Source organism: Erpetoichthys calabaricus, chromosome 14 (genome assembly GCF_900747795.2).
Source record: "Erpetoichthys calabaricus chromosome 14, fErpCal1.3, whole genome shotgun sequence".
Lineage (NCBI taxonomy): Eukaryota > Metazoa > Chordata > Cladistia > Polypteriformes > Polypteridae > Erpetoichthys > Erpetoichthys calabaricus.
This window is the reverse complement of record NC_041407.2, coordinates 105,394,297-105,420,019: the sequence shown is the minus strand read 5'-3', so window position 1 is coordinate 105,420,019 and position 25,723 is coordinate 105,394,297. Positions and strand designations below refer to the sequence as shown.

General features: G+C 41.1%; 2 protein-coding genes and 1 long non-coding RNA gene across 4 annotated transcripts in view; 2 read left to right on the top strand and 1 right to left on the bottom strand.

Annotated features, from left to right (window-relative positions):
* Nucleotides 1–10,510, bottom strand: part of LOC127530173 (uncharacterized) — a 75,396-nt gene extending 64,886 nt beyond the window's left edge. Inside the window, exon 1 of the long non-coding RNA XR_007936692.1 lies at nt 10,300–10,510. This is a non-coding gene — a long non-coding RNA (uncharacterized LOC127530173). The remainder of the gene's footprint in view (nt 1–10,299) is intronic.
* The window catches only part of LOC127530166 (uncharacterized), a 341,522-nt gene that overhangs the window by 3,957 nt on the left and 311,842 nt on the right, over nt 1–25,723 (top strand). The gene's annotated exons all lie outside the window — the stretch shown is intronic.
* The window catches only part of LOC114664509 (pyruvate dehydrogenase (acetyl-transferring) kinase isozyme 2, mitochondrial-like), a 905,310-nt gene continuing 887,511 nt past the window's right edge, over nt 7,925–25,723 (top strand). The window contains exons 1-5 of one of the 2 annotated variants that reach the window (XM_028818642.2): nt 7,927–8,144; nt 13,660–13,801; nt 21,076–21,147; nt 21,442–21,626; nt 23,529–23,618. In XM_028818642.2, coding sequence (XP_028674475.2) covers nt 8,027–8,144; nt 13,660–13,801; nt 21,076–21,147; nt 21,442–21,626; nt 23,529–23,618 — 607 coding nt within the window. In that variant the 5' untranslated portion in view covers nt 7,927–8,026. Of the gene's footprint in view, nt 8,145–13,659; nt 13,802–21,075; nt 21,148–21,441; nt 21,643–23,528; nt 23,619–25,723 lie in introns of both variants that reach the window. The other variant, XM_051936405.1, reaches the window with a different exon arrangement.

The following is a 25,723-nucleotide window of genomic DNA, read 5'->3' as shown; positions in this document are numbered from 1 at the left end:
GGCACTGAGGGTTCTCATGGAGTGCAACTGCTAATATCGGCAAAGTTTCTTTGCAGCCTTTGTCGATTGACTCAGTTGACTGAGCTGCCCTGTGGGACCTCCTGAGACTTTGCAGGATCCCCTCAAGGTTGCTGGAAATCATGGCAGGCCTGTACACTGGGACCATGAGTGCGTTCTTCCCAGTTGATTCTGGGGTTCATCAGCAGTGTGTTCTGCTCCTACTCTGTTCAATGCTGGCATGGACTGGGTGTTGGACAGAGTCGTGGGGTCCAGCGGGTGTGGAGCATTTGTTAGTGAAGAGGGATTCACTGATCTCAACTTTGCTGATGATGCTGTGATCTTCACAGAGTCAATGGAGGCTCTGATTGAGGGTCTTGAGAGACTGAGTGAGGAGTCTTAGTGTCTGGGCTTGTGAGGGTCCTGATAAAAACCAACATCCAGGCCTTTAATGACCTCCTGGGCACAGCAGTGTGTCTGTCTGCATAGAGAGTGTCCACCTCGTCGAGAGGTTTTTGCTTACCTCACCAGTGACATTCATGTCTCTGGTGACTCTTCCTATGAAGAGGATTGGGAGAGCATGGGGGGTCATGAGGTCGCTGGAAAGGGGTGTGTGGCACTCCTGATATCTGCAAAAGGACGAAGGTCCAAGTCTTTACAGTCCTAGTGATTCCTGTCTGTGAGACATGGACGCTATCCAGTGACCTGAGATGAAGACTCAACTCCTTCATGTGTGTCTCTTCAGGGAATCCTTGGGTACCGCTGGTGTGACTTTATGTTGTTCATGGAGTCCCAAATGAACTGCATGACCTGAATTGTGAGGTAGCGTCAGTTACGGCACTACAGCCATATGGCGCAATTACCCGAGGGTGATCCTCACTGTTGAGGACATGAGCAACTGGACCAGGCCAAGGGAACCCCCACATAACACCTGGCTGTGGCAGATAAAGGGTCATTTCTGGAAGGTGGGACTGGACCATGTGTCTGCCTTTTAATGGGGGGGTTGCCAACCAGAATCCCGAGCTGTTTCGTCATGTGATCTGCAGCAATGTGCTGTACCAGTGCCTGCTCCTTAACCTGACCTGACATTAAATGGTTAAAAGTCTTAACTCCTTTAATCTTTTTTCATAATTCATCCCCTGTAGCCCTGAATCAGCGTTGTCGCTCTTCTCTAGACCTTTTTCTAGTGCTGCTTTGTTCTTTTTGTAGCCTGGAGACCCAAACTGCACCCAGGACTCCAGATGAGGCCTCACCAGTGTGTTATAAAGCAGAACCTCCTGTGACTTGTACTCCCCACATCAAGGTGCTATATAATCTGACATTCTGTTAGCTTTCTTAATGGCTTCTGAACACCATCTGGCAGTTGACAGCATCGAGTCCACTACGACTCCTAAATCTTCTCGTAAGGTGGACTCTTGAATTTCAGACCACCCATCGAGTATTCAAACCTCACATTTTTACTTCCTATGTGTAATGATTTAAATTTACTGACATTAAATGGTTAAAAGTCTTAACTCTGTCACACACGTGTGCATGGGAGGCAGCTAAAGGGCTTGAGTAAGGGCAATTCCGAATCAGACCGGGATGTAGAAGAGTGCACTGATTCTTTTTCTCTCTTTCCTGCAGACCATTCACGGGAAGTTCCACCTGGCCCTGTTGACGTAACTTCCGGGTCCAAACCTATAGACGAACACCTTGCCGGCTCCGGCCCCCTTGATGTCATGTCTGGGCTCAAGCCTATGCCTGAAGACCTTTCCGATCCCGGCACCTTTGACGTCACTTCCTGCCCTGACCTTTAAAAGCCTTCACTTTTTCCTTACTCCCTCAGTTCTGTTTTGGACTCCAATTTGTGCACATCAGTGCTGTCATTTATTTGCAACTTTGCAGCCAGGAAATTAATATACGGGTGGCTGCCCCAAACCTTGCTATGGCTCTGTGTGGAGTTTGTGACGACTCTTTTAATCTTTTCTCATAACTCATCCCCTGTAGTCCCTGAATCAGCCTCGTTGCTCTTCTCTGGACCTTCTCTAGTGCTGCTATGTCCTTTTGGTAGCCTGGAGACCCAAACTGCAGACAGGACTCCAGATGAGGCCTCACCAGTGTGTTCTAAAGCTTGAGCAGAACCTCCTGTGACTTGTACTCCACATGTCAAGGCGCTGTATAACCTGACATTCTGTTAGCCTTCTTAATGGCTGCTGAACACTGTCTGGATTTATTAGAGAATTAGGAAGATTTAACTGAGAGCAGGCCATTCAACACAACAAAGTTCGCTTATTCCATGTATCTGTGGTTATCTGTCCAAAGAAACACTTCCTATGTGAAATTTCCCCTTCACAAGTTTCCAACTGTGTCCCCCGTGTTCTTGATGAACTCATTTTAAAGTCGCCGTCTCGATCCACCGGACTAATTCCCTTCATCATTTGAAACACTTCAGTCAGGTCTCCTCTTCACCTCCTTAAGGCTCAGCTCTTTTAATTTTCCTTCATAACTCATCTCCTGTAGCCCTCAATCAGCCCAGTTACTCTTCTCTGGACCTTCTCTTGTGCTGCTATGTCCTTTTTGTAGCCTGGAGACCAAAACTGCACACAGGACTCCAGATGAGGCCTCACCAGTGAGTTATAAAGCTTGAGCAGAACCTCCTGTGACTTGTACTGCACACATCAAGGCGCTATATAACCTGACATTCTGTTAGCTTTCTTAATGGCTGCTGAACACTGTGTGGCAGTTGATAGTGTCAAGTCCACTACGACTCCTAAATCCTTTATGGTTGGTGTGCCATTGCCAGTGACGTGACCTAGAGGCCATGTTATCATCATTACTGATAAGCGAAACAGTAGAATTTTCTTTTGCCTACAGTTTCTCAAAATTATCCCATAAACTCATTTTGCTTCCAATTTCTCACAACTATGACATTCGAGCTTCAGTAAAATTATTAGGAACATGGCTCCCTAAGGATCACACCGCAGCCAAAACTGCTGTCTCCTTCCTCGGCCACCTTCCAGTGCAGCCTTCCCATGATTCAGCTCTGTGCGCTCTTGTCTGCCTCCTGCACTGTCTTGCTGCACATTCACACTACTGGCTCCACCTTCCACCACTTGTCTGAGGTCTGAAGCAAAGCCGTCGGCTCTCACTTGTAGTCACTGCATGTTCCTCTTCTTGGGTTTTTGTTTCATTGGTCGTTTTCTAACCATTTCCATTTGTTTTCACAAAGTTCACGTTTTGCTGGAGAATCTTTATTATGCGGCGGCATGGTGGCGCAGTGGGTAGTGCTGCTGCCTCGCAGTTGGGAGACCTGGGGACCCGGGTTTGCTTCCCAGGTCCTCCCTGCGTGGAGTTTGCTTGTTCTCCCCGTGTCTGCGTGGGTTTCCTCCGGGCGCTCCGGTTTCCTCCCACAGTCCAAAAACATGCAGGTTAGGTGGATTGGCGATTCTAAATTGTCCCTAGTGTGTGCTTGGTGTGTGGGTGTGTTTGTGTGTGTCCTGCGGTGGGTTGGCACCCTACCCGGGATTGGATCCTGCCTTATGCCCTGTGTTGGCTGGGATTGGCTCCAGCAGACCCCCGTGACCCTGTGTTCGGATTCAGCGGGTTGGAAAATGGATGGATGGATGGATCTTTATTATGTGTGTTAGACGCTTTTATGTTATGAAACATCATCTCCGGGGATTCCTATGAGACTTAAGAAGAGACATGGAGAAAATATGGCAACGTTAAAAATTAAAGTTTCATTTTGCTTGTGGTCGAGTGAATCAAACCAGATCCGCTTACTACAAAGCTAAAGAAGATGCTGGTGCATCCATGAAGTCAAATGGCATCACAGATGCAGCGAGAAATGAACAGCAGTGCTCTGGGCAACCGATGAGGAAATCTTATAATATTACGCCGCAAGAGCAAAGCGCATAGTTGGGGCGTCTCATCAGTGCGATCATTGAGGCCTTTTGGGTTTAACTCTGGGGTCTATTTCAGTGATAAAGATGCGCTACGGTGACATTCCAAATGTTCTGAAGATCAATGGTGGTCTTAGTGCTCTGTTTCGAGTATGTCGGGCTGCTGTTTATTGCTGACGTTGCATTCCCTGGCTATTGTTAAAGGAATTAAGAAGAGTAGTTGGTTGAGTGTCATTTCATTCTCATTTTCTGACAGTGGCATAAGCAGATGACATCACGGTGCTCCTTGAAAGCCAAACAGATGTTGATGGCGCGGTTTCTGTTCTGGAAAATGTTCAGAGGGTGTCATCGGTAAGGGTAAACTAGAACGGGGTCCCCAGCTCCGGTCCTGGAGGGCCGCAGTGGCTACAGGTTATCATTCTCACCCTTTTCTTAATTGGTGATCAGTTTTTGTGGCTAATTAACTCCTTTTCCTTTCATTTTAATGGACATGTTTTTGGTGATTGCTTCATTTCTTTTCTTAAATAGCCCACAAACAGAAATGAAACGTGAAAAAGTGAGTGAGCCAACAGAAGACCAACTAAGTCAGGGCCTCAAACTCCAACCAATTTCACTCCAACCAGTTGCTTAATGAGGCACCGAGTCTTTTCATTCATTAAACCCGTTCTTTAATTCCATGGCTTGTTGCTGCTCTCATTGTACAATAGCAGACATGTCCGACATTGTGGATTTTCGCTTTTCTAAGAGCACAGGGGACCTGAGCAGATCAGCATACCTAAGACCTTCACCTTTCTTTATTTTCAGATATTGTATGATGGTCACAGTTTGTTGGTCATGTTTTGGCTCATTTTGTATCTTATTATTGTTTGACTGCTAATTAAGGAAAAAGAAACAATTCAGGGGTCTGAGTCTCAAAGAGCAAGTCAATGAAAATGAATGGAAAAGGAGTTAATTAGCAGCAAAAACAGGTCACTCATTAAGAAAAAGGGTTGGAATGAAAACCTGCAGCCACGGTGGTCATCCAGGACCGGAGTTGGGGACACCTGAACTAGAAAAAGAGCTCAGCAGTATTGATTGGGGAAGTGGAGCGAGGTGACACCTCAATTGCCTTTACGACTCGAGAGGCCCAGTGAGTCTCAAGGAGACACACACTTCTTCTCTCAGCCACATTTCAGATGTCACTCATTGCAATGATGGGCGAAACTGGATATCCACTGCCGTAGCAAACTGGATGAACAACAATGAGGACAGCAGTGAACTCATTGCTCAAGTTACTGGTGGGCTCCTGAATGCCTACCTGCTGTTTAGAGGTGCTAAGCTTTGCCTTTAGTTTTCATTTTGATGCACTGCCTTAAAGTGCGTGAACCATTCCAGGGTAATTTAAGGAAGCAATCACATGACATAATAAAGCAGGTATGACCAGTCCCCTTGACTTTTGACCCACTACAAAGGTGGCAGTTTTCTGAATCATACGTTTTAATATAGAAATGAGGAAAAACATTCCAAGGTTCTATCCAGAAGAGTGGAAAAATAGAGTTGTTGCCAAACATGAACGGTCAAGGGCAGACGAAAGAGGCAGCTCTTAATTTGGAGTGACAGAACGGGAAGAAGAAAAGGTGCAGGAAAGAAGACCACAGAAATACAATGAGTCGAACAGGACAACTGAAAGGATACAACAAAAGAAAAACAGAGCAACAATAATTAAGTGGGATGCAACAATTTATGTATCTGCATTGATGTGTTTGTATATACTGTATGTATTAGAGCCCACCAACACTGTCACTCTCACTCTCTTTATATATCTCAGTATATACACATGTATATGAAATATGATAGATAGATAGATAGATAGATAGATAGATAGATAGATAGATAGATAGATAGATAGATAGATAGATAGATAGATAGATACTTTATTAATCCCAATGGGAAAAAGATAGATAGCTAAATCTGAAAGGCACTATACAAATGACAGATATGAAAGGTAATATAAAAAGAAAAAAGACACTGTAGATAGATGAATGAGAAATGCTTTATCCAATACATCCATACTGTATATAAATCTGAAAAACATATATATATACAGTATATACGTATATGAAAGGCATATAGATAGATAGATAGATAGATAGATAGATAGATAGATAGATAGATAGATAGATAAAAGGCACTATATTATAAAAATGGACAGTTATGAAAACCTATGTATTATTGGATAGACACTATAAATACATAGAAAAGTGAGAAAGTCTCTATACAATATATATATATAAATCTGAAAGATGCTATATAAGATAGATAGCTAAATCTGAAAGGCACTATACAAATGACAGATATGAAAGGTAATATAAAAAGAAAGAAGACACTGTAGATAGATGAATGAGAAATGCTTTATCCAATATATCCATACTGTATATAAATCTGAAAAACATATATATATACAGTATATATGTATATGAAAGGCATAAAGAAAGATAGATAGATAGATAGATAGATAGATAGATAGATAGATAGATAGATAGATAGATAGATAGATAAAAGGCACTATATTATAAAAATGGACAGTTATGAAAACCTATGTATTATTGGATAGACACTATAAATACATAGAAAAGTGAGAAAGTCTCTATACAATATATATATATAAATCTGAAAGATGCTATATAAGATAGATAGCTAAATCTGAAAGGCACTATACAAATGACAGATATGAAAGGTAATATAAAAAGAAAGAAGACACTGTAGATAGATGAATGAGAAATGCTTTATCCAATACATCCATACTGTATATAAATCTGAAAAACATATGTACTGTATATACTGTATATATATATATATATATATATATATATATAGTATATATATATGTATATGAAAGGCACAAAGAAGAAAGATAGATAGAAAGATAGATATTAAGGTTCTATATAATAGATAGATAGATAGATACTCTATAATATTAGTATATGAAGATATGTATCTTTTATATAGTGCCTTTCATATACTAATATTAGAGTATCTATCTATCTATCTATTATATAGTACCTTTAATATCTATCTTTCTATCTATCTTTCTTCTTTGTGCCTTTCATATACATATATATATATATATATATATATATATATATATATATATATATATATATATATATATATACAGTATATATGTTTTTCAGATTTATATACAGTATGGATTCATATGAAAGGTAATATATAAAGAAAGATACTGTAGATTCATGAGAATGGCTTATTTACGTTAGGTTGACTTCTGATACTAAATTGTCCCTCTTCTGTGTATTTCCCCCTGTGACGGGTTGACTCTCTTTTCAGGCTCTCTGTTCAGGTCTTGTCGCTACTTGGCACCCGATGCTTCCTGAAGTTGGCTCCAGGTTCCCTGCAACTCTGCTGTGCATAAGCAGGTTTAGTAAATGGTTGGATTGATGGCACTATTTAATATATGTGACGGACACTGTATGAAATAGAAAAAGCGTGTGTTCACGTGGTCTCTATTTTTACAGCATTTATTTTACTTCTTCGCTTGCCTTATGTCACAAACTCGGCACTATACTTCACACTCCTAAATGACTGTCCTGTCGCACAGCAAATCGTCCCCTGCTGCGCTCGTCACTCCGGTAACCTCTTTGAAAATCATCGCATCTTCGCAATCTCTGCCAAACATTTTAAGTTTGCGCAGGACACGACTGTTACAACTCTAAGTGGCCATTAACTGTCTACACCCAAACCCCAAACTCCGGACTCCCCGCCAACTCGGAAAAAAGATGAAAAGAAAAGAAAAAAAAAACAAATAGGAAACGTTGAGAGCTTCACGTCTCAGCACTGAAACCCAAGAAAATAAGCAAGCTCGTGCATAAACAGCGTGAACGGCTCACTGCAGCTCCTCTTCATCACACGACCACCCTCCCCCTCTCCCCTTTTCCCCCACTTTTGTTTACACAGAAAGTGCTATCTGCCATTGGCGGGCTGCAAGTCAAAGCGACCGCCCTCGCTCTCTTATTGGCTGCTTTAGAAAAGAAAGTCCAAGCGTCCGGTGTACCCGCAAAAAACAGACAAGCAAAGCAGTGCCGAGGAGTCAAAGAATCTCCGTGCAAAACGTAGGCAACTGGCAGCCGAACGGCCAGGTCTGAATCATGAAGTTTGTCAGATTCTTAATGAAGAACGCGGCTTTGGCCAATGCGCCAAAACATATCGAGCATTTTGCAAAATTCTCTCCATCGCCTCTGTCTATGAAGCAGTTTCTAGATTTCGGTAAGTAGTTTCTGGATTTCAGTGCAGATGTTGGGGTGCAGGAAAAGTGGAGAAAATTAATGGGGTGTCCGCCAAGGTGGTGGCTCGAAAGCACTGCGGGAGATGTGACTGCACAGCGGGCGATAAATGATCGGTGTCACCTGCGAACGTGCAGCAGTCACACCGCGGCGCTGGGACTGCAATCCGGAAACGAGTTACATCAGCCGGGGCAACTCGTGGTCAGCGAACTGGGGACTCGTTATTGTCCAGTTACCACCTGTGACATTGACACGACTGGCACCCAATATTATGCGACATTCCTGTCTGGGCTGACTGGTTTTCAATGAGGACCTGAAAAAGTCTGCATGTTGCATGAAGAGTGCCCCATTAGTGGGAGAGTGGCCGTATTGCAAAATTCATCTTCTTTTGTTATTAGCAATAAAGTCGTGTCGCATGTGAAAATCACTTCATGACACAAGGCACAGTACTACTGTGCTGCATGCCGCTTAGAACAATTCGCTCCGTTGCCCCTGTGCTTCTCACGTACACCGTTCAGTAGAGAATGCGTTTTGTGTACATGGCGCCGGTCTCCTGTTCAAAGTACTGTACACAAAATCACAGGTAATGGGATAGACCCTAAATCTTATTAAACGGATGCATTTATTATATCGACATGTTACTTACAATACATTATAAATGTATACATCCTCATGTTTTTGCAAATATATTTGCATGAAAAAGATGCGTGTCTATGCACTATTCGTATAAATATATTCACACAGGCGCACGTTGTATATGTATATGTGTATATGCGTGTATGTATATATATATATATATATATATATATATATACAGTATATGTATTTATATATATGTATGTATTTATATATAAATATATATATATGTGTGTGTGTGTGTGTGTATATATATATTATATATATATATATATATATATATATATATATATATATATATAAAATTGTGTGGCTGTGTGTATATAAATATTTAAATATACAATATGTACAGTGCATCCAGAAAATATTCAGAGCGCGTCACTTTTTCCACATTTTGTTATGTTACAGCCTTATTCCAAAATGGATTAAATTCATTTTTTTCCTCAGAATTCTGCACACAACACCCCATAATGACAACGTGAAAAAAGTTTACTTGAGGTTTTTGCAAATTTATTAAAAATAAAAAAAAACTGAGAAATCCCATGTCCATAAGTATTCACAGCCTTTGCTCAATACTTTGTCGATGGACTTTTGGCAGCAATTCCAGCCTCAAGTCTTGTTGAATATGATGCCACAAGCTTGGCACACCTCTCCTTGGCCAGTTTCGCCCATTCCTCTTTGCAGCACCTCTCAAGCTCCATCAGGTTGGATGGGAAGCGTCGGTGCACAGCCATTTTAAGATCTCTCCAGAGATGTTCAATCAGATTCAAGTCTGGGCTCTGGCTGGGCCACTCATGGACATTCACAGAATTGTCCTGAAGCCACTCCTTTGATATCTTGGCTGTGTGCTTAGGGTCGTTGTCCTGCTGAAAGATGAACCGTCGCCCCAGTCTGAGGTCAAGAGTGCTCTGGAGCAGGTTTTCATCCAGGATGTCTCTGTACATTGCTGCAGTCATCTTTCCCTTTATCCTAACTAGTCTCCCATCCCCACAGCATGATGCTGCCACCACCATGCTTCACTGTAGGGATGGTATTGGCCTGATGATGAGCGGTGCCTGGTTTCCTCCAAACGTGACGCCTGGCATTCACACCAAAGAGTTCAATCTTTGTCTCATCAGACCAGAGAATTTTCTTTCTCATGGTCTGAGAGTCCTTCAGGTGCCTTTAGGCAAACTCCAGGCGGGCTGCCATGTGCCTTTTACTAAGGAGTGCCTTCCGTCTGGCCACTCTACCATACAGGCCTGATTGGTGGATTGCTGCAGAGATGGTTGTCCTTCTGGAAGGTTCTCCTCTCTCCATAGAGGACCTCTGGAGCTCTGACAGAGTGACCATCGGGTTCTTGGTCACCTCCCTGACTAAGGCCCTTCTCCCCCGATCGCTCAGTTTAGATGTCTGGCCAGCTCTAGGAAGAGTCCTGGTGGTTTCGAACTTCTTCCACTTACGGATGATGGAGGCCACTGTGCTCATTGGGACCTTCAAAGCAGCAGCAATTTTTCTGTAACCTTCCCCAGATTTGTGCCTCGAGACAATCCTGTCTCAGAGGTCTACAGACAATTCCTTTGACTTCATGCTTGGTTTGTGCTCTGACATGAACTGTCAACTGTGGGACCTTCTATAGACAGGTGTGTGCCTTTCCAAATCATGTCCAGTCAACTGAATTTACCACAGGTGGACTCCAATGAAGCTGCAGAAACATTTCAAGGATGATCAGGGGAAACAGGATGGACCTGAGCTCAATTTTGAGCTTCATGGCAAAGGCTGTGAATACTTATGTACATGTGCTTTCGCAATTTTTTTATTTTTAATAAATTTGCAAAAATCTCAAGTAAACTTTTTTCACGTTGTCATTATGGGGTGTTGTGTGTAGAATTCTGAGGAAAAAAATGAATTTAATCCATTTTGGAATAAGGCTGTAAGATAAGAAAATGTGGAAAAAGTGATGTGCTGGGAATACTTTCCGGATGCACTGTAGATAGATGTGACGGGCACCATATGGTAGAGATGGCAGTTTACAATAGAGATGCAGTAGATAGACAGATAGATGTGTAAGGCACTATATAACAGATAGATAATGTATTCTTACATATCGCCTGAGTACTCCTTATGACCACATTTTCTTGAATCCATGCAGTGCTTTCACAATTGTATTCTGTTTATAAGCTTCTGTATTTGTCCCAGTTACTTTACATGCCTTATTTCTTATCATGTGGATTCTGTTGCTTCTGTCACTTGTGTTATGCTCTACAAGCTGTCTTGTACAGGTAAAGCTGTCTTCTTCTTTTTTAGCTTTCAACATGGTCTCCATGGGGTTTGCTAAAAGTTACTTTCTAGCCATTCTTCAGCTCTATATTTTATTTAGCTCATATCAACATCATTAATTTGTCAAACAAGAGGAGACCCTCCAGCTCATCACGCTTGTCTGTTTAGCTAATCGCCATGAAGACCCGATGTCTCCTCCAGATCTTTCAAGGTCCTCGAGGTTTGTTTCCGCTCCCTCGTCTCTTGTTATTTTGTTCCTGGTTCCCAGACCTCTTTGTGTTAAGTCCTAAACGCACTTCCCGTTAATTTGCGCCGTTATTTTCAATTATCATCGGGCTCGTTTGTTTAGCTGAACTGTCCCAGTCTCTCCTCCAGGTCCTTCTTGAAGGTGGTCAGAGTTTCTCCTTCATCTTCTTGTTTAAGTGGTTTGATTCCCACACCTCTTTGTGTAAAGAAGGTCTTCCTGGCTCATATCCGACTGTCTTACACTAAAGCTACAGTAACAACAGCAACTATTTATCTGCGGGACGTTCAAAACGTTTCTGCACTTTTATATTTTCATTGGAAACGGTGAAGACGGGTGGAGTAGTAATTGGGCATTAAAAAGCTGGTATGACGCTGGGAAAATTGCATCGCAAAGAAAGGTGACTGTAGAAAAGTGATGTCATTTGTTTTTGAAATTCTTAATAGTGTGGAAACTGTTTGAACATCCCGCATAAATGGGACAAGTTACGCTATAAAGCTACATTACCAATATCTATTTATTTATGACGTAGTTCAGATCGACCCACCGTCAAACTCTCTCCACCCCACTCATGGCCTTGTGTCACACCTCGAGGACGAGCTCAAGATAAACTTTTGTAGGCCCCCGTTTGTGACCTTGGGAGAAAGAAGATCAAACTGCTTTGCAGTAAGGAGACTGTGGAAGATTGTGGGTTCACTTCCCGGTTCCTCCCTGTGTGGAGAGCGCTTTGAGTACTGAGAAAAGCGCTATATAAATGTAATGAATTATTATTATTATTATTATTATTATTATTAAACTCTTTCTCACTTTAGTTTCCTGTACTCGGCAAAGACAATCCCACTTCTGACACCATTTCACCCAAAAGCGAGTCCTCACTTCTTTAGGTGAGCTGTTGGATTTTGTTTGTATGTGTGGCTCAGAACTGAGGGTGGGAGGACTTGGATTTCATCCCAGGTTTTTTTCTTCCTCTCTTATCTATCTAAGCTGATCTGCAGTACAGAAAATTTCAAGGTGTGAATTGCCTTTTATTCAGTTCAATGTTTAGAAATCATTATTTTTGTGTTGTAGTCTTCACTGAGTGCTGTTGCCAAGTTCTCCGGTCAAATGCAATCACCAGCTTTGTTAATTCCTGAATGAAGACGCAGATTTGTTTCAACCCGCAGGAAAACGAAGCTGTCTCATCGGCTGGATGGGTTTATTTCGTAATTCCTCCGTATTATCGTTGTGTATTTTATGCCAAGTGGGTGCAGCCGTTTTGGAGACCCTTTGCTACTTTTGATGGCCTTGGAGCTCTTCCTCACCCCTGAACTAGAGGCACCAACAGTGTCCAGCTGCAGTCAGGACAGTTCCCTTCTGGAGCTCTTCCCCTGTTTCGCTGGTAAGCTAACGCCCCCTCCTGGAGCCCCTCCCCTTTTCACTAATGAGCTGACGCCCCCTCCTGGAGCCCCTTCGCTGGTAAGCTGATGCCCCCTCCTGGAGCCCCTCCCCTGTTTCGCTGGTGAGCTGACGCCCCCACCTGGAGCCCCTCCTGTTTTGCTGGTGAGCTGACACCCCCACCTGGAGCCCCACCCCTGTTTCACTGGTGAGCTGACACCCCCTCTTGGAGCCCCTCCCCTGTTTCGCTGGTGAGATGACGCCCCCTCCGGGAGCCCCTCCCCTTTTTCAATGGTGAACTGGAGCCCCTCCCCTGTTTCGTTGGTGACCTGACACCCCCTACCCCCATGATGATTTCAGTTCCCTTTTAGTTCCTGTACTCAAATGTGTATTCAGCATTTATTAAACTTCTAAACTATTGAGGTCTTCAAGTTCTGCATCCAAAGCGGTGGTTTTGGTGTCATATATTAGAAACAAATTGAACAAAAAATCTGAACATTTTGTATTCTATAGTAATACGTTTTATATCTGCGCTTGCCGGGTCTCATTCTCGAAACTGCACTTTTAAATACGTTAGTTATACGCTGCACTCAAGTAGTAGTGGCTCTGGGGCTACACAGGTAATCAGAAGGTTGACCCCCATATAAAAATGGGAAATGCTAAGGAAGAAGACGAAGAAGAATAAATGATATGCTGCACTCGGCTACGATTAACACAACATACTGTATTCCTATAGACTGTGAATTGACTAAATCTTATAAACTCTGAATCAACAAAATCTTATAATTTGTGTCAACAGTCAAAATATGCAACACTATGCTGACAGGGGTGTCGTCTTACGGGCCTCAGGTAGCTGAATCGGTCCGAGGCCTAAAACTGTCCTGACTGCAGCTGGACTCTATTGAAATTGACAGGCTGTCTCTTGGTTGGGGGTGGTGGGTCGCCTTTCACCAATACAGACAACCCTCCTCTTGTGTCTTCTTAGGTTCCACCAATGCCTGTGAGAAGACTTCGTTTGTTTTCCTGAGGCAGGAGCTGCCGGTACGTCTCGCTAACATCATGAAGGAAATCAACCTCCTACCTGACCGCCTAGTGAGCACGCCATCCGTGCAGCTGGTTCAGAGCTGGTGAGTACAGTTCATTATTTTAGGACCCCCTGGGGGTATTGAGGGGGGGGGGGGGGGTCTTACGTTTAAGCTATCTGATCCATTGTGCTCACCTTAATTGAAGCCACAGCTGGAAAGTTCACACGTCCAAAGTACAAACAGGCTGACAGATGTCCAGGCCGGGGGTTTTTTAGTGTCCTAATGACTTTAATAATAAATCAATACAGTTAAGCCATCTGGGTTTGGGGGGGGTTTAGACCGTGGAGGCCTTTTCTGGAGCAAAGCAGAGCAGGTGGTGTTCAGATATGCTGAGCAAACTTCGTAAATGGCACCTTTGGACGGGTGTATCACACTTGATGAAGTGCATGATGGGAAGCGTAGCAGCAAAGGAGAACTTTATTTTCTACATCTCGCCTGAAGAAGGGGCCTGAGTTGCCTCGAAAGCTTGCATATTGTAATCTTTTTAGTTAGCCAATAAAAGGTGTCATTTTGCTTGGCTTTTCTCTACAAGGATAAATAAATAGTGTGTGGCGATGGACTCAAACTCGCAAACAGTGCATTTTGGGATAATATCCGGCGAGCCCTTCCATGAAGGTTCTTCAGAGGGTTCTGATGTTTGTTAGCAAATTAGTATTTTCTTCTTTTTTTTTTGTTTAATGGACAGGTGAAAACTGTTTTACTGAAAGCTACTGTAAGGGCCTCCGCTGTGATTTTCAGTTCTCCTTCAGGGCGGAATGCCTCTTTACGTCTTTTCTAGAATTTGGCAGATGGGCTGCTTTAAAAAACACAAAAAAAGAGAGGTGCTTCTCTCTTGTCTTCCGCATTACAAAGGAAGCTCTGTTGTAGGAACACAATCAGCTGCCTCTGAATGCATGGCATACATAATTTAGGCAAATGGAGGTAGCACCCCCACCGCAAAACCCTTGTAAACATTTTTTGTCTGTTCAGTCGAGAAAATGTTAATTTTATTAGACTTGTTAATTTATAGATTAATTTTTGTTGACATGGTCTGCCCATATTAGCCAGCGGGTTGCAGTCCGTATTGTTCTTAGCATAAACTGCGACAAATGAAATTTAGGGCAAAAAGTTAATACATAAAGATCACGTTCTGAAATCAAAAGGAAAATTAATTGAGCACCCTCAAGACATCCACAACTATTCTAATAATTAAGGAAGCTTATCTTAAAGGCTGTCTAGTGTCTTCTTGATCTTTTATAACATATAACTCACAGCCAGTTGACAAGTGCAGACCCGGTTTATTTCTGTTAGATTGATCTGAAAGGCACTATATAACAGAGTAAAGGCACTATATGACATAATGATAGATAGAGTAAAGGCACTATATAACAGTAAAGGCACTATATAACATAATGATAGAGTAAAGGCACTATATAACTGAGTAAAGGCACTATATAACATAATGATAGATAGAGGAAAGACACTATATAAGAGTAAAGGCACTATATAACATGATAGATAGAGTAAAGGCACTATATAACAGAGTAAAGGCACTATATAACATAATGATAGATAGAGTAAAGGCACTATATAACTGAGTAAAGGCACTATATAACTGAGTAAAGGCACTATATAACAATGATAGATAGAGTAAAGGCACTATACAACAGTAAAGGCACTATATAACATAATGATAGATAGAGTAAAGGCACTATATAACAATGATAGATAGAGTAAAGGCACTATATAACAGAGTAAAGTCACTATATAACATAATGATAGAGTAGATAGATAGATGGATAGATAGATACTTTATTAATCCCAAGGGGAAATTCACTTTAAAGGCACTATATAACAGAGTAAAGACACTATATAACAGAGTAAAGGCACTATATAACATAATGATAGATAAAGGAAAGACACTGTATAATCAATAGATAGATAAAGGCTCCGTATAATAGATTGATACATATGGGAGGCACTATATGATAGATAGGATGAAGGCACTATATAATAGATAGATTAATAAGTAGTGTAAATGAAAGGCACTACATAATAGATGGTAAAGGTGCTCTGTGACACATTAAGGCACAATATGACAGATAGATATGAAAGGCACTATAAGATAAGGTAAAGGCACTGTAAAATTCATAGAGTAAATGCACTTTCTAATAGATAGATATGAAAGGCACTACATAATGGATGGAAAATATATGGCAGATAAAGGCACTATATGATAGATATATACAGTAGGCATGAAAGGCACTATATAATAGGGTAAAGGCACTATATAACAGATAGATTGATAAAAACGAAAGGTAGTATATGATAGGGCAAAGATGCTATATAATAGATACACAGTATAGAGTTACTATGTAATAGATAGGAAAGGTACTAAATGACAAAGGCACTATTATTATAGATTCATAAGTAAATTTAAGGCACTATATGATAAATATGAAAGGTGCTTTATAGTGGATGGAAAAGAAGCTCAATGGCAGATACAGGCACTGTATGATAGATTCATAAAGGCATTATATAATATAGATGCATGGATATGAAATGCACCATATAATAGATTCATAGAGTAAATGCACTGTATGATAGATATGAAAGGCACTACATAATGAATGGAGAAGATGCTCTATGACAGACACAGACACTATATGATAGATAGACATGGAAGACACTATATGATAGGGCAAATGTGCTATATAATAGATATATAGAGTTGGAGTAAATGTACTGTATAATAGATAAATAGATCTGAAAGGCACTATAAAATAGACTGAAAAAGTGCTATATGGCTGAGTAAAGGTGCAATTTGATAGATGGAAAAGTTACAATATGATAAAGGTACAATATAATAGATACAGAATACCAGGTGTACAAAGCTTGTAGAGACTCACCCAAGAAGATTCAAAGCTGGAATTTCTGTCAAAGGAGTTTCTACAGAGTAGTGAGTTTAGGGTCTAAATAGTTACAGCAATGAGAGATTTCAGGTTTTGATTTTTTAATAAATTTTCCGACCTTCCTGAAGACTTGATTTTACTTTGTCATTATGGGTTATAGAGTGTGGACCGATGGGCAAAAATGGCAAATGTGTTCATTTAAAATTAAATTTACAACAACATAAAGTGTGTGGGGTCTGAATACTTTATGAATCCACTGTAGGTATAGATAGAATATTCACTATATAATAGGTAGATTTTTCTTTGTTCAAATAAATTTTGTGAAGGACCACGACATGCACTATTGCCATATTGCATACATGAGCTCTCCAGCTATGTGTGGACTTCCAGATGCTTAATGTTAAGTTTCTGGGAATATGAACGCTTTATGTCCAGCTCGAGTTAATAATAAATAATAAGAATACATTTTATTTATATAGCGCCTTTCCCATGCTCAAGGCACTTACAGAATATAATAAAGAACGGCAGAATATACAGTATATAGCATTGTAATGACCTTCTTTATAATAATTGCCTGGTGAGTCACTTCTCCTGCTCAATGAGGGATTCAAACATCATCAGCCTCCGAGATATGTAATTATTTGCATTAAAAACATTACACAAGTCACTGCCCTGCACTCTGTGACACACTTCGGAGCTCGGTGACCTTTCCCCTAGATTTTAAAATGTCTGCGCGTAAACCGCCGCAGTGAACTTTGTCCCAGTTTCCTCGGAGGCGCGTGCCCGCGCTCGTGCCCTGGGAGTCACGTGGGCGGTTGTTTTGTACCGAGGCTTTCAATATGTTAATGAGGGCTGGAGTTTCGGGTACAAGCTGATAGTTGTGATGCACTTTAGCTGATCGTGTAGTCAGTCACGTTGACACTTCTGGAGTGTCCGGAAACGAGCGAAGACAGCTATCTCGAAACGGAAAAAACCCGATCGAGAAGATCCGCTCGTCGTGCACCCAGTTATCAGCGTTCGGCGTTATGACGATCCCAGATGATCCGCTCACATAAGTAGATGGGGCAACAAATGCAGGTCACCCATCCACCTTTGAGAGCTCACCCCACGGCGACTTATAAATACTTAAATGAACTCGCGGGTGGAACGCACCAAGGCTTAGGGGATACCAAAGGTGAGCGCTGAGCTCGCCAAGAGTGGGAATTCCTCATTTTTACAACCAACATTCAGTTCGCGGGTATCTTAATTTGATAACGTCGTTAAATGTGGGGCGGCACGGTGACACAGTCTTAAGCGCCGCTGCTTCGTAACGAGACCAGAGTCAAGTCCTGAGTTTTTCCCACCATGAAGTTTGCATGGGCTTCCTGCATCAGTTTAAAGACATGCAAGTTAAGTAGAAAGGGCGGCACGGTGGCGCAGTGGGTAGCGCTGCTGCCCGGGTTCACCCTGCGTGGAATTTGCACGTTCTCCCCGTGTGTACGTGAGTTTCCTCCCACAGTCCAAAGACATGCAGGTTAGGTGCATTGGCGATCTGAAATTGTCCCTAGTGTGTGGGTGTGCCCTGTGTTGGCTGGGATTGGCTCCAGCAGACCCCCGTGACCCTGTAGTTAGGAAATAACGGGTCGGATAATGGATGGATGGATGGATGGATGGATAATGGAGGTTAAGTAGAATGGCGGTGCTACTTTGCACGTCTGTGTGTGATTACCCTAGGGTGGGCTGGCGCCCTGTCAATCCCAGTGATTGATCCTGCCTTGTGCTCAATTCTTCCAGTCCCGCGACACCTGCTGTGGATAATCGGGTTTACAAAATGCATGGACGGATGAAGTTAAAGCATATTTCGAATTTTGATATTAGCATTTTTAAATTGGAATTATGACAGACTCCGTAATTAAGTAAAGCACTTTCGTATATTTACTTTTAAACAGTTGCGGTTTCAAACGGTCATTACATTTGTCACTGTTCAAAAAGCGCCTGCCGCATTAGCCCACCAAGGTACCAGGAGTCAGGGGTGGCAGGTAAACCTCCTCCCAAACTTCAGTGGGACACAATCATTAACAAAAACTCAAAAAACCAACACAATACTGAATGCTGAACATCCCCCAAAAAATGCGTTAGGGTCTTGAATGCAGGCGGCGTCGCAGGACGTCGTATGGCGTCAAATCCTCCCGAAGCAACTTTCTTGGTTCACGTGACAGATGCGCACTTTTAACAAATTGGAGCAAAGCAGAATTTATTTGATTCTCCTTTTAAACCCTCTGCATTTCGAACATTTATATAGAAAAAAAGAGGGCTTAGATAAAAGCTTTTATACGAAAGGACACCTTGGGGGTTCGCAGTTGCATTGCTTCTACAGATAACACCCAAGCGACTGGGGGAGGGGGTCTTCTTTACGTTCTTACCCATGCAGCACAGGCTTCGAGTAAACACATTTATCTTCTGATAGACGTGTAGGTCCCCGTGATAACTGTAGAAGGTCGGGCGGACTTGTTTTTCTATGGCACGGATGAAATTCATTGGCTGAAAGCGGGGGGCTCGACGCCCAACTTTTTTTTTTTTTTTTTTGTACCAGCGAGGGGCCCCATACTGTAGGAGAGAAGGGTGCATTCCACAGATGTACATTCGATGTAAATATGTTCCCGGCCTCCTTTTGGATGTGTTTGTATTCCTAGAAAGGGAATAACGTGGTGGTGGTAGGGGGGCTTCCTGGTGTTTTTCTGCATTGCCCGTGCGCGCACCCGAAAAAGAACACACGTGCGCGGCCGTGGTGACGTCAGCCCCAGGCCTTTGTTTTTGTTGTTTTTCTGCTACCTGCTCTCTGATTATTTGAAGATTTCTCTTCATCATTTGGCGACCTTTATTACCTGAAAATAATCATAATAGTCAATAGTATTTCTTAAAGGAGTGAAGGTGATTTATGGACGCTCTTCAATAAAGCGAACCGCGCAAAACTTAAAGGGGATCTCCTGTCCCTCCGACGCACTTCGGTTCGATTGTCATCAAACCGAGCGGCCCAAAAGTTCAAGGGGTAATGAACCTTGGCGCGACTGTCCATAATCCGAGCCGCCCGCACAAAACTTCATGGCCCAACGGCATAGTCCTTGTCCATAGACAAGTTGTTTACTGTGTTAACAATGAATTCTTCTTCTTTTTCTTCTTCTTCTTTTTAAATCATATATGGATATTAGTAACAATAAATAATATAATAGTACATTTTATGTATTATAAAGCGATAAAAATAATGATGAAATAGTAAATATAAATAGTAACAATGCTATTAATTTCACTGTTAATATTCTTACTTCTGTTATTAATAATGATAAATGATAGCAATTAATAATATAATAAATTTATGTATAAATTATAAAACTAATAGTAATTATTAATACTGATTAAATAATTATATATTTATTATCATTATTATTATGATTAATAGTGATCATGATGATAATAATAATAATGGTATTGATTCCACTGTTCTTCTTATTTCTATTATTAATAATGATAAATGATAGCAATTAATAATATAATACATTTATGTATTAATTATAAAACTAATAGTAATTATTAATACTGATAATAATAATAATAAATATATAATTATTTAATTATTATTATTATTAATAATAATAATGGTATTGATTCCACTATTCTTATTATTATTAATAATGATAAATGATAGCAATTAATAATATAATAAATTTATGTATTAATTATAAAACTAATAATAGTTATTAATACTGATTAAATAATTATATATATTTATTATTATTATTATTAATAGTGATCATGATGATAATAATAATAATGGTATTGATTCCACTATTCTTCTTATTTCTGTTATTAATAATGATGAATGATAGCAATGAATAATAAATTTGTGTATTAATTATAAAACTAATAATAATTATTAATACTGATGAAGTAATAATTATGATATATATTTATTATTATTATTATTATTATTATTAATGGTGATCCTGATGATAATAATAATAATAATAATGGTATTGCTTCCACTGTTCTTCTTACTTCTCAATGATAGCAAGGAATAATATAATTTTATGTATTAACTGTAAAATGAATAATAATTATTAATACTGATGAAATAATAATTATTATTAATATTAATAGTGACCATAATGATTATTGAAGCCCCCTTATGACCGACATTTTTTTTTTTTTTTTTTAACGTAATGAAAGCTAGCTTAGGCAGCGCCCATAAAAACATTTCAGGTATGTCACGTGTAAGTGCTTGGGGCAAGTTACAGACGCCCTCTCTGGCCTCACCTTCTTTGCAGGACATTTTTAGCTGGGGAAAGGCACCAGGGCTTCATTGACCGGTCACCTTCAACTCCCAAATGTATCAGAATCCCTAAAATGGCCACTGTCACTCATGCTGTCACTTTCTCTGTCCCTTTTCAGGTACATCCAGAGCTTGCTGGATCTCCTGGAGTTTCTTGATAAGAGTCCTGATGACCACAGTGCGTTGGGAGAGTAAGTGTTGTCTACCGAAACTGAGCCGACTCCATTTGGGAGCCTTGGTTAGCGAAGGGTTAATTGTTAATAGCTGTGGACCTCACTGTCCTCAGATAATTTAAAAGAAATGGCCCTCATTAGCTGATACTGCATGTCTAAGTCTTTGAGGCTGATGAGAACAGCAGTGGGTTGATTTCCAAACCGATAGCATCAGGTGACACAAGTGCAAAGATAGTGACCTTCATGGCCGCCTGCACACCGTGGAGCTCACGGGTTCACCTGAATGAAGTCTCCTTCTCTGATGTGTTGCAGCTTCACAGAGGCGCTTGTGACAATTAGAAACAGACATAACGACGTGGTGCCCACCATGGCACAGGGGCTTATAGAATACAAAGAAGCTTTTGGGAAGGACCCGGTCACCAACCAGAACGTGCAGTACTTCCTCGACCGCTTCTACATGAGCCGTATTTCCATCCGGATGTTAATCAACCAGCACAGTAAGTTCTCTTTGTGGTTGTTGTGTCCAAGTGAGTGTGGGCTCCACATGGCACACGACGGAGCCTCCCAGTGTGAGCCGAGAGTTCAGAATTCATCTGGGCATTCAAACCCTATGGGCAGGTCACCTTGGTGTGAATTTTTGGTAATGCATTTTGGGGGTAAATAAGTTGGCATAGTGGGTAGAGCTGCTGCCTCAGGGCATCTTGGGCTCAGATACCACGTTCAGATGTTACCTGTGTGAAATGGGTATGTTCTGCCCTTCTCTATGTGGGTTTTCTTTATGGGTACTTTTGGGTAATGCAGTTTTCCTTCTACATCTCCAAACACACGAAGCCTGGGTTAACTGGCAACTCTAAAAACTCTAACAAGAATATGTCAATCATAATTAATATGATATGTTTGGGTATCCTGTAAAGTATTTCAGTTGTGAGGTAGATGGGATAAACTTTACTAATCCCAAGGGGAAAGACAGATAGGTAGATAGAAAAAGCACTCTATAATAAAAATAGGTATATGTGAAAGGCACTTTATAATATAAAGATAGATAGATAAACAGATAGGAAAGGTACCATATAATATAGTCATATGTGAAAGGCACTATATAATAGAAAGATAGATATATGTGATAGGCACTATATAGTAGATAGATAAGAGAGGCACTATGTAATATAGATATATGTGAATGGCACTTTAAAATAGATAGATACATGTGATAGGCACTATATGATAGATAGATAGGTAGATAGATAGGAAAGGCATCCTACAATATAGATCGATGTTTATGAAAGGCACTATATAATAGAAAGATAGATATATGTGATAGGCACTATATAATGGATTAGATAGATAAGAAAGGCACTATATAATATAGATATGTGAATGGCACTTTAAAATAGATAGATACATGTGATAGGCACTGTATGATAGAAAGGAAAGGCACTGTATAATATAGATAGATGTATGTGAAAGGCCCTATATAATAGATAGATAATAGATGCACTATATAATATACATATATGTGATAGGCACTATTTAATAGATATATAAATAGATAGATAGATAGACAGGAAAGGCATCCTACAATATAGACAGATGTATGTGAAAGGCACTATATAGTAGATAATAGACAGGAATGGCACTATATAATAGAAAAATAGGTATATGTGATAGGCACTATATAATAGAAAGATAGGAAAAGCACTATGTAATATAGATATATGTGAAAGGCACTATATAATAGATAAGAGACGCACTATATAATATATATATGTGGATGGCACTTTATAATAGATAGATACATGTGATAGGCACTATTTAATAGATAGGAAAGGCACTGTATAATATAGATAGATGTATGTAAAAGGCAGTATATAATATATAAATAGATAGGAAAGGCACTATATAATATAGATATGTGAATGGCACTTTATAATAGATAGGCACTATATAATTGACAGATAGATAGATAGAAAAGGCACTGTCAACAATGCATTTCCATCCATAGAACTGCTACTCACTGGACATTTTTTGCCTTTGCACCATTCTGAGTAATCACTGGAGACTGTTGGACATCAAAATCCCAGGAGATCAGCAGTTCCAGCCCGTCTATGCCACAGTCGAAATCCATGAGGTCACTTGTTTTGGTGTTTGATGTGAACATTAACTGAAGCTCCTGACCTGTAGCTGTAGGATTTTCTGCATTGCATTGCTGCCATATGATTGGCTGATTTGCATGGCTAAGCAGGTGGATGGATGTTTTGTGTTGTCTGTGTGTTACAGCAAGTATGACAGGTTTTATTGAGATGGTTTATTGCTGTAGATATAGTGGAGTAAAAGGAATATCAAAAATGTGTGCTTTGTTTGAGTTTTTCCCTTTTTTTCCCCCTGCTGTCTCCTTGTAGCACTGATCTTCAACGGCACCACAAATCCTGCCCACCCCAATACGATCGGCAGCATCGACCCACAGTGTGACGTTTCCGAGGTGGTCAGAGGTAAGTAACATATCACCACCCAACCCCCCCAAAGGTCATTAGAATTATAATGAAATAGTAAATAACCAAAACATACATCATCTAAATACCAGGTTCTGGGTGGTCCCTGCATGGAGCTGGGATGTTCTCCCCATATTTGCATGGGGTTTCCTCCAGGTGCTCCAGCTTCCTCCTGCAGTCCAGAGACATGCAGGTTAGGTGGATTGTGTTTGTCCAGCAGCCGTACCACCAGCCCTTCAGAGCAGGTGTTCTAACCTGAAGCTAAGCCTGGTTGGGCCCAGCCAATACTTGGATGAGAGACCATCTTTGAAAAGGCTTGTGTCACTGCTGGAAGAGGTGTTGGTGAGGACAGCGGGGGGAGCTTACCTTGTGGTCTGTGTGTGGATCCCAGTGCAGCGACGGGGGGACACTGTGCTGCAAATATGGTGCCATCATTCGTACAACCGAGTCCTGACTCTCTGTGGTCATTAAAGATTATTGGACATCTTTCAAAATAAGTTGGGTTTTCAGCTAAATTGTCCATCTTGGCATCATCCATTCTAGCCCCATAATCATCCCATGTCTATTTATCTCACCCTTTCACCACCTAATAGCTAATGTGTGGTGAGGCTACTGGAACAATTAATGGCTGCCATCACATCATCCCAGGTGGGTGCTACACATCGATAGTGGTCGAAGTGGCTCCCTTCTGTCTATGAAAAGTGCTTTGAATAGTGAGAAAAGCACTGCATACTTTATAAAAACTTGGTATGGGATTCATAAAAGCATTGCTGATATTTGTGATGAGCCATCTGTTAGAAATAAAAATGCAATGTTACTACATCCATCCATCCATCCATTTTCCAACCCGCTGAATCTGAACAGGGTCACGGGGGTCTGCTGCAGCCAATCCCAGCCAACACAGGGCACAAGGCAGGAACCAATCCCGGGTAGGGCGCCAACCCAACGCAGGACACACACATACACACACTAGGGCCAATTTAGAATCGCCAATCCACCTAACCTGCATGTCTTTGGACTGTGGGAGGAAACCCACGCAGACACGGGGAGAACATGCAAACTCCACGCAGGGAGGACCCGGGAAGCGAACTTCTTACTGCAAGGCAGCAGCGCTACCACTGCACCCCCGTGCCGCCCTTATTACTACATGCATTACAAAAATTTGGTTAAGGCAGTGGTAATGTTTGTGATACACCATCTGTTGGAATAAAAAGTCTAATGCTTTTTATTACTAAATGCATTACACAAATTTGGTGTGAGATTTGTAAAAGCAGTGCCAACTCTTGGTTTGCCCCAACCGTTGGAATGTAAAATGCAATGCATTTTATTACTACATGCATTATAAGAATTTGGTATAGGATTCGTAAAACCAGTGCTAATGTTTGTGATGCGCCATCTGTTGGAATGAAAAATGCATTGCCTTTTATTACTATATACATGCATTACAAAAATTTGTTATGGGATTTGTTAAAACAGTTCTGATGTTTGTGATGCACCATCTGTTGGAATGAAAAATCCAGTGCAAAATACTACATCCATCCATCCTTTATCCAACCCGCTATATCCTAATTACAGGGTCATGGGGGTCTGCTGGAGCCAATCCCAGCCAACACAGGACACAAGGCAGGAAACAAACCCCGGGCAGGGCGTCAGCCTACCGCAGGGCACACATACTTGCCAGGCACACACTAGGGACAAGAATCACCAATGCACCTAACCTGCATGTCTTTGGACTGTGGGAGGACACCGGAGTACCCGGAGGAAACCCACGCAGACACGGGGAGAACATGCAAACTGCACGCAGGGAGGAAGCGAGCCCGGGTCTCCTAACTGCGAGGCAGCAGCGCTACCCACTGCGCCACCGTGCCACCTTTTATTACTACATGCGTTACAAAATACATTCCAATAGATGGTGTACTGCAAATGTTAACTCTAAAAATGCTGAGATCTATAGAGATTTCATCCCGTCTTAGGTGGGTAGCACAGTTAGTAGTTTTATAACATGCTGATTGAATTGACCCCCTTGTAAATGCAGCTACTGTGTATCACGTCTAGCCCTTTTAGGTTAAGATGTTCTTGACTGTTTGTCTCTGCCTGTTTTTCAG